The following is a 10,031-nucleotide window of genomic DNA, read 5'->3' as shown; positions in this document are numbered from 1 at the left end:
TTGTATCGTACCGTCGACTGCTCCAACTTGGGAAGAGTGTACGCAACATGGGACTTGTTGATATCTGGTCTGTATTTCACTTACTGTAAAATCGAAAGAGAAATGGTGTATTTTTTAATACGCGGTTCATTAAACTCAAATCTAATGACTTTTGAGGTTCGGTGAAATGTTGGTGGAATGGCCTGGCCCTCCATGTTGCTAAGAGTCCCAAGTTGAGCAGTTGACGGTAATTTCATCGACTGGCGACCGTTCCTTTTGATTTTTCAAACCCGACACAGATATTTTACAAACATATCACTATGAAATTCAATAAAGGATACTAAAACAATTCCTGTGTAAAGTTTGAACAAGATCGGAGAAAGTTGCAGTGTTATAACGAAAATGATATTTTTTGGACTTTGTCGTAATTTCATTGGCTGGGGCGACCGTTCCTTTTGAAAATTTTTCAAACCCGAAACGTTTTTTCCAAAGATACCACTATTTTATAATACACACTATTGTCCTTTTATTTGGTTTATCCTACTCTCCCCCAAGTATTATCCCAACAGAAAAAATAATGCTTAGCTAAAAGCCCGTGGCCTCTAATTTAGGCTATTTTTCTCCCCGAAATTATCTGGACAATCAAATCAAGAACTTGGAAATATTGACTTCTAAATGTTTATCTCATTTAGCTCCAATGTTGAACTTTTTAGTCGAGGATGAGTGGGCGGGGGATGGGTGGGGTTGATTCTTTAGGCAGGAAAGTGCATGTGTAATCACTTAGAAGAGCTAAACTTCCAGCTGGTTTATTTATTCGTTAAGATTATTTCTCATACTCGCTCTGCAATATAGAATTATTACTTTGCTTTCTGATCTGTTCTGATTAGCAGTTTGTGGGGGCAACGTTCTAACACAACTAACTCAACAAGCTCATCTTTCACATCTTTTAATCTCTTAAGCCGGAGCTTCCAGCGCAGCTGGTTTATTTTAATAGCAACTCCAATTTTCGGCTCAAGTTAAAAAAAAACTTACAAGATTTACTATTTTATTTCCCTAATATCGAATTGGTACACTTTTATGATATGTTTATAAAGTACATCTAGGGAATAATATTGATCTTCAGACCTTTAATTCCTCAAAATAAAGGGTTAAGTTTGTATTCTAGCTTATATAACCAAATTATACAAATTAAAAATACGAGATAAGAAAATATTGAAAACACTTACGGTTTTAGAGCTCAATAAAAATTCAAAGGATACATTATGTGCAAGTCAATCTATCCTATATGTGTTGGGTGTTAATCACCAATGACTCACTTTTCATTTTAGTATTGCACACGTCACAGGAGCCGATAAAAAGCCAGCTTGTGTCAACTCCAACGGCAATTCGCTACCCGCCATTGGTATTCCGTCTAAATTGACCGGCAAACTTGATGTCACCTACACTTATGACATTCAATTTGAGGTATTTTATCACAGATTTTGTGTCTTTAACAAAAGTTAGGTTTCTGAAAATCCTTTGTTTAATGAGATGTCCTGTTGACTGAAATGGACAATATGAGTCTTAATCAACACCCTCCTTTCTTTCAAATCGTTTAGGAAAGCAGTGAAAACATCAAATGGGCATCAAGATGGGATTACATTTTGGATTCCATGCCACACACAAGGATCCACTGGTTCAGGTAGACAAAGGCCATTTTAATGTGTAGATGTGTAAATACCTTTTTAGAACTATTTTTTTGCGCTTTGCGGCAAAACCCCAAAAATTTGAACTTGCAAAATATAATTTCTTCCAATTTCATCAAAAATTTTGAAAAATATATAGGAAAAGAAAAGAGCTTTGTCCAAAAAAGGGGCAAAACTACGAAATTTAAAACCCGCAAAATGCAATTTTTCCGATTTTTTTTTCGGCCGTAATTATTAGTTCCCGCGAAAATTAGTTCCAATAAGGTAGATCACTTGAATGTTAATCATAGATCACAATTTGTACTTCACTACCTTATCAACCCCCTGTTTTATATTCATGTAAACTTTCGAGTCCAATATATTCCTTGGTATTAATACTTCAGAGTTCGTTCTGAAGTTAACAATGGTTTTTTATTTGTCTTCTTTGCAGCATCACCAATTCCTTGGTCATTGTTCTGTTTTTGTCGGGTATGATTGGTATGATCTTGTTACGTACCCTCCATCGTGATATCTCGAGATATAATCAACTCATTGATTCGGGCGTAAGTTCAGGCACTTTGACGTGTAGAAACCACATACAAATTTGTGAGTTGAAGTTGAAAAGCATTTTGCTGTTAACGTGAATTATGAGTTCGTGTAGTATCGAATTAACGTAGTAATGTGATGATTCCATACGTCATTGACAGGCGAAAGTTACCACTTTTGGGTGCTTTTATGAAGTGAGACTTTTATGAATCGGGTCTGTTTGTAAACTGAATCTGCTCGGTTTTTGAAACCTGTTTTTTGCTAGAGAGGAAAGTAGTCCTCATTTACTTATTCTAATTAACTATCATGTTTCTTTTCCAAGTATTTGCTCTCAGCCTATTTGAAGAGTAATTGCTCTCAATATAACAGTAATACTGTATACTTAATACAAGTGACTTGCAAAAAGAAAACATGTAAGAGTATCTTTATTTTCATTCAGGATGATGTACAAGAGGAGTTTGGTTGGAAGTTATTGCACGGTGATGTATTCCGTGCACCTCGTGCTGGTATGTTTCTCTCCGTTTGTGTGGGCGTTGGTACTCAAATTGGTGTCATGGTGTCCATTACTCTCGGTAAGACATAGTACTAAAGTTTGGTTATTTCTTACATAAATTCAATTTTGTGATGTATTACTCTCAAGGTATTGATAGATAGTGCACAACTTTCACCCGGTAGAAAAAAGTAGCTGCCAGTATTTAGAAAATGTTAAAACCAAAAAAGCAAAGAAATCTCTTGCTGTAAAAATTTAAAAGCTTCACTTTTTCTTGATTGGGAAGGATTAAAGATTCTCATCTAGCCTTCGGCTTGAAACTCGATGATCCGAAGAACCAGCCTTTATGATGTTGGAATCTTTTAATGACAAAAAACTTTAAAAAACTAGGGAAATTCGTTTTTTTTATGATGTTGCTAATCATGCATAATGTGTTTGTATATATTTATGCTGAATAATTCAACCATTGTTATTTCCCTTTATTTTAGGGTTTGCTTGCTTGGGATTCTTGTCACCTGCAAACCGTGGTGCACTGATGACATGCGTTCTCGTAAGTTCCCTGTTGTTCTTCTCAAATCCTAAAATAGATGGGTTGTTTTTTGTCAGATTATGCTCATCGTATATCTTATGGAAAGTCTCTTATTTTTAACAGGAGAGCTACCTTTTACAAGTCAAACACTTTTCTGTTATCAATTTGTACTGTATTCTTTTAGGTTTTGTTTGTATGTTTGTCAGCAGTTGGTGGCTATTTCTCTGCAAGAATCTACAAAAGTGAGTAACGATGCCCTATTTTGTCCAATTCGCCCTTTGTAGCTTTATTATCGGAATTACATTACTTTAGCTTTCAACATTTTCAGATATTTCAGAAGCAGAGCAGAAACCTTCGTGATTTATACGAATGTTAGCCCGTTTCGCGAATGTAAATGTCTTTGAAAATTCTTGAAAGGGCCATTTGCGAAAGATAATGCACGCGAAAAACTCTTTTCAATATAGAAAATTTGTAAAACTTCTAACTGCAAATAAAATGTAAGATTTATGGGACTTTTTAACCTGTTGAAGCTTGGACTCAAAAGTATTGACAAACTGTTGAAGTTTTTGTCCCACTAAGTTATTTTATCATGTCTTAATTTGCATGTGTCTGCTCGCGAAAGTTCTGCTTTCTGTTTAAACCTCAACTTCACGTTCTGTTTGCACGTTTTCATTATGACTTTTAGCTCTCGGTGGTGAAAGATGGAAGACCAATGTTATGCTCACTGCTTTCCTTTTCCCTGGGTAAGTCTGATTATCAAAGTAGTTGAAGGGACATAATTCAATATCTCTAAAATTGACATATTTGTGGTTGCTGACCATTTCGAACAATCGTTTCAGTGTTTATGATAATGAGTATAATTACAGTTGATAAAGACGTGTGATTAATTATCTATAATTGACTATCATTTTCTTTAGATTGATCTTTGGATCTTTCTTCATCCTTAACTTGGCACTCTGGGCGAAGGCGTCATCTGCTGCCATCCCATTCAGTACTCTCGTTGCACTCCTCGCTTTATGGTGAGAACAAATATTATTTCTTTCCAAATCCAAGAAGCTTGTAAAGACCGTTTGAAAGATTTTGTTTTTGGATAACTTAATATCCGTTTGCTTACACTTAGATTACAAGCTTTTCCTAGTTTGAACCCAGCCTATAAATGCACTTCTTTTTTTCAGGTTTGGTATTTCAGTTCCATTGACGTTTGTGGGAGCTTACCTAGGTTTCAAAAAGCCTGTAAGTAGATAGCACCCATTGTCATTTCTATTCTTAACGTTTTTAAATATGTTATTTAGCTTTTGGAAGCACTAAATATCGTTTGTTTAATGACCTCTATTTTTATATATTTCAGCCAATTGAATTACCTGTCAGGACCAACCAAATTCCAAGACAAATTCCAGAACAGGTAAACATATAGGCTTTCACAAAGTTCTTTACATCTTCCACGTTAGACAGCTGCCACCCTAATGCCCTTGCTTACACTTGTCAAATTTCGTTGAGAACATACGAATTCACTGGAAATTGTATGGTTGGAAACTTTCACCTGTTTTTTTAATTTTTTGTAAAAATGTAACGATTCTGACAATTTTCATGCGAAAACAAATGTATCTTCGATTTATTGACGAATTTTAACTGCTTTCAATTTCAGAGCATCTACACAAAACCATTGCCATGCATATTAATGGGAGGAGTTTTGCCATTCGGCTGCATTTTCATTCAACTTTTCTTCATCTTAAACTCCATTTGGTAAGTACCTTGAGATAAAATCAATCTCTTTACCATACAGTACCTGAAATGGATAAATTTTTGCGAGCAGATATTTTCACGAGACCGTTTTTTGGACCTAACCCGGTGGAGGTCCTTTAAATTAACCCATGTTCTTCCGTTCGTTCGTTCGTTCGTTCGTTCGTTCGTTCGTTCGTTCGTTCGTTCGTTCGTTCGTTCGTTCGTCTGTTACCGGCTTTTCTCGGGATTGGCTCATTACTTTTTTCTGTTTTTTGGCACAATGATGCAAAATGATGATTCCTAAAAAGTGACAGAGCCCGATTTTCGAAAAAAAAAATTTCCGGCCGAAATTGCTGGAAATATGCCGGAAAAACGTTTTTTTTTGGCATTTTCTCGAGATTTTATCATTAGTTTTTTTCAGATTTTTTGCTCAAAGATGCGCATTAACAATGCCCAAAACATGGCCGAGTCCGATTTTTGAGAAAATTTTTTATGCCGGAAATCGCCGTTTTTCTAGATTTCCATTGGACTTTTTCCTTATAATTGGTTGTTTTTCATTCAAAAACATATAATAGCATGCCCATCATTAAGCATGTTCAATTTTATTAAATTGATTTTTGAACCGGAACTATTTAAAAATCGCAGGAACAACTATTTTGCCGGAAAACAGTATTTCTTGAATTTCTCGAAGCTGTACTTTATGTTTTTGCATGAAATTTGCACATTGATGCAAAATGACAATACCTAAAATGTGACGGAGCCCGATTTTCAAAACAAATAATTTTGCCGAAAATCCGAAATATGCTGGAAAAACCGTTTTTACATTTTCTTGAATTTTCATTCTAGTTTTTCTGTTTTTTCAGAAGATGCGTATTCGCATGCTCAAAACAGGGCCGAGTTGATTTTTGAGAAAAAATTTTTATGCCGGAAATCGCCGTTTTTCTAGTTTTCAGGATTCGTTTTCTTCTAATTGGTTGTTTTTTCATTCAAAAACATTATTAATAGCAATGCCCATCATTAAGCATGTTTCAATTTTCATTAAAATTGATTTTTGAAGCCGGAACTATTTAAAAATCGCCGGAACAACCTATTTTTGCCGGAAAAACAGTATTTCTTGAATTTCTCGAGCTGTACTTTATATTTTTGCATGAAATTTTGCACACTGATACAAAATGACAATACCTAAAAAGTGACGGAGCCCGATTTTCAAAACAAAAAGAATTTTTGGCCGAAAATACCGGAAATATGCTGGAAAAACCGGTTTTTTGACATTTTCTTGAATTTGCATTCTTAGTTTTTTCTGATTTTTTGCAGAAAGATGCGTATTCGCAATGCTCAAAACATGGCCGAGTTCGATTTTTGAGAAAAAATTTTCCGGTTGAAAATGCAGGAAATCGCCGTTTTTGCAGATTTTTATTTTTCCTTATATTTCTATGTTTTTCACACAAAAACATTACTGATAACAATGCTCACCATCAAGCATGATTCAATTGTCAATAAAACTGATTTTGGACCAGAACTTTCTATTTATTTTTTCCCTACAACCCTTCCCTCTCCCCCCATCAACAATCAATGATGAATTTATTGCGTTATGCATTTTCGCTAAACGCTATACTTTCTGATTGATTTTTTCATTTTTCTTCTCGCATTGCTATCTAACTTTCATCATCAGGTAGGTCCATTCAGCATCTAGCTTGTTTTTTCTCTAAAATAGTTCAATTTTTGCGAATCGCCCTCTTTTCTCCTTAGGTTTTTGGCAAAAATACTGGCTTTAGCGCGAGCATTAAGTTTCGCAAATTTTCGGAAAAACTCTCGAAACTCGTAAAAAATAATCCACTCAGAAATTGAAAGTCAATCAGAGATTTTGTTTAAGTGTATCACTCATATGTTTATCATACTTTCGGTCTAGAAATACCTTTTTATTGTTTTCTATAAGAAACATATTGTTCAGTTTTCCCTTGATGATCCCCGGGAAATGTACTCATACTTGTCTTCTTTCGTTTCAGGTCACATCAAATTTATTACATGTTTGGCTTCTTGTTTGTCGTTTACATCATCTTATTAATCACGTGCTCAGAGACGACCATCTTGCTTTGTTATTTCCATCTCTGTGCTGAGGTATGGTCCTGTACGGTTCTGGAGGGAAATTTCCTCAGTCTGTCAAAAGAATATTAATTCCATATTTTGGGGATACCTATGAAGAATTCGTTCCCCAGCTGACATTTACCCTGCACCTTTTTTCTTATAAGGGGGGTTTATTCTCCTGGTCTCCGTATTATGCAGCCATTCTAATTCGCGTCGGCATTCGGCTATTGCTGACGCGAATGCCGACGTAAATTTGGCTATTGCTGACGTAAAAGTGCTTACTGTACTATAGAACGTAGTACCTATAGAACCCAGAATTTTTTGCCGACGCAAATACATCTGAATTAGAAAGGCTGATTATGTATCTTCCACAAAATAAGTTTGTGCAAATGTAATTGAGTAAACAGTGCATATATCTATCTTTAGGGGAAACAATTTACTTTAGAAAAAGTGGTTTTGGCCCCCCTTAGACGGATTTAGGGGTCTCGGTGAAGTAAAAGAAATGCAAAAGTTTAAATCTCTCAGTTCAACGCTTTAAAGTTAACAATTAAACAGTGCTTTAATCTCTATCTTTTTCTTATGTCGTAGGACTACCATTGGTGGTGGAGATCTTTCTTGACCAGTGGTTTCACTGGTGTCTACTTGTTCTTATACTCCATTCACTACTTCGTTACCAAGTTGCAAATAGTTGGACACACCAGCACCTTCCTTTACTTTGGATACACTTCAATCATGGTCATCTTGTTCTCTCTTCTCACTGGTAAGTTGGTTGTCAATTCTATCCGTGACATTCGAGAATATTTCATTTCCACAACCATGACTCTTTGCACGCAGGTGTCTGTGAGTTGGTGAAAGTGTCGTGTGTAAATATCTGAAAAGGCCCCCCACCCCTGCTTGTTATTGTTATAAAGTTTTCAATACCTGTTTATCGATTTTGAAAATCTAGTTTCAAAAGAAAAAATTGTTGTTTTGCTCGGATGGGCCTGATTTTAGCCATTATTCCCCCATTCTAGTGGCTTTAGAATCCCATCCACCCGCTATTAGAGCAGTAATCTTACATTCATTTTAATTAGAACATATTAAGAACGAATTTTTCCATACTCAGCGTCTTCTGTCTCTCCTTTTTAGGTACCATTGGATTCTTAGCATGCTTCTACTTTGTGTACAAAATCTATGGTGCTGTCAAAGTCGACTAATTTATCATCATACTCATCATCAAATTGAAAATTTCGAAAAAAATCAATAGTAAAATCCAATAACGCATTAAAGGTAGATGAAATGTTTTTGATAATTTATTTATTTGATGGAAGATGGAATTTTTTGAGAGTCATCTCGTCGGTGATCAATATTTTTGTAAAGTGCAGAACGTTGGAATGATTTGACGATGGTCCTATGCGAATGTACGTAAGTAAAGTACCTATGGCTGGAAAACTTGCCTTTTTCTGGACAAGCCATTAATGGATTCTGGTATGGGTACACCCTTTGGATGAAGATATTCATGCACAAGATTTACGTCGCTTTTTTGAAGACAAGTACATTGAATTGACTTTTCGAATCGGTATTTTATAATAAAATGTTTGGAAGGTCGTTTGATCTAATTATTATTTGTCAAAGGTTAAATTTAAATGGAAGTTTTTTTTAATTAGAATTTTTCAAGTGTTTTCCGTGCATCTAAACGAAGACATCCATCTCCTTTATGTTTTTGTAGAAAGTACTGCTAGTTTCGTTGCCGCCTCGTTAAAAAACATAAAATGAAACAGTAAATTCTGATGGTATACCTCTTGGGAATACCTTGCAAACAACGTCAAAACTTCGACAAAGTCTCTGTTGTTCTACTCTTCTCAAGCCTTTTATCTATATCATAACAAAGATAAGGTGAAATCATCGTCAGCTTTATTCAAAAATATACGCAGTTGGAATTCTGCGTTTCAGCGTTGAAAAATGTTGATAAAATACATTGCAAGCTTATGAAAAAAATTGAGAATAATTCTTTTGTGAATTACGAATAATGTTCCTTTTACCTAAGTAATTCAAAGAAGTAAAATTGTGACGGGATATTGTCGGATTTTTTTCATACCAAATTTGAAATATAGGCGGCAATAAAGCTCGCTTCAAAGACACAATAGAAGATGGACGTTTATATGTTCATGTTCTTTCATAAACGGATTAAATTTGAGTGTTTACTAAGAAATTGTTTGAAATACAATTCATTGAAGAGCATTGTACATTTTACTTCGTTTTAATTTAATCCGTTTTTGAAGTATCCCATTGGTTTGTTCCTGGTTTTGAGGTTTCTTTTCTACGTGTAGCACTCGCAAATTAACGTTTTTAACGTTTTAATTAACGTTTCTTTCATTACTTCAAAGCAAATAAATCTTACATTTTTTTACAAGAGCGCTCCTACACGATATCTCCGTCGAGAAGAAATTTCCTTGTATTTTTGTTACCAGTCTCCGTAAAAGCTGACCGCCTGTTAAAAGTTGTTAGATGTATAGAGGCCTCAATAAAAATATGAAAGGGCGTGATTCTCAAAAAGTTAGTGATTACAAGCCACATCAAGACCAGATATATATTTAGGCACTTGTTTTAAAAATTTTTCATGCTTCTTACAAAACACATTGTTGTTGTAGTTTCCGTTATTTTCTCGAAGTAGTGGTAAACAATTTTTCTATTTGTTTATTTTCGATTGTATATGTTGGATAAACATACCTTTAAAAAAACTAAAGACTTATCATTTGTTTCAATTTGATCCACGGTTTTCCATTTGTCATTCGACCCGTAGCTTAAGTGGGGACCTACAGGGTCGGCGGGTCTACTGCTAATTTTCCAATGGGATTAATCGACCAAAAGCTTATGTCATAGAAATACAAAACTGGCTATCCTCTGGCGTCGTATCTGAACTTGATTTTTGGAGGTCTATTAACTTGCTCGTTCCTTCGTTCGTCCCTACTCGCTTTTCTCGAATGATTTTTTATTACAATGAATAAATAGTTTTAATCTATTTCATTTCATTTAC

At 35.0% G+C, this 10,031-nt stretch overlaps 1 protein-coding gene across 1 annotated transcript; it reads left to right on the top strand.

Moving 5' to 3' along the window:
* Positions 1-1,307: 1,307 nt before the first annotated feature.
* On the top strand, positions 1,308-9,242 carry LOC136806855 (transmembrane 9 superfamily member 2-like; the record flags this gene model as incomplete). The annotated part of the gene is given in 14 exon segments (XM_067063425.1): positions 1,308-1,443; positions 1,578-1,660; positions 2,095-2,206; positions 2,629-2,761; positions 3,168-3,229; positions 3,393-3,450; positions 3,894-3,951; positions 4,126-4,227; positions 4,384-4,441; positions 4,557-4,610; positions 4,854-4,951; positions 6,937-7,048; positions 7,604-7,775; positions 8,144-9,242. Coding segments are annotated over 14 exon segments (1,306 nt in total), but the record flags the coding sequence as incomplete, so codon positions are not given.
* Positions 9,243-10,031: the final 789 nt, after the last annotated feature.

The sequence above is a fragment of the Clytia hemisphaerica genome, unplaced genomic scaffold (assembly GCF_902728285.1).
Source record: "Clytia hemisphaerica strain Z4C2 unplaced genomic scaffold, Clytia hemisphaerica genome assembly, whole genome shotgun sequence".
Taxonomy (NCBI): Eukaryota; Metazoa; Cnidaria; class Hydrozoa; order Leptothecata; family Clytiidae; genus Clytia; species Clytia hemisphaerica.
This window is presented reverse-complemented; position numbering and strand designations above follow the sequence as displayed.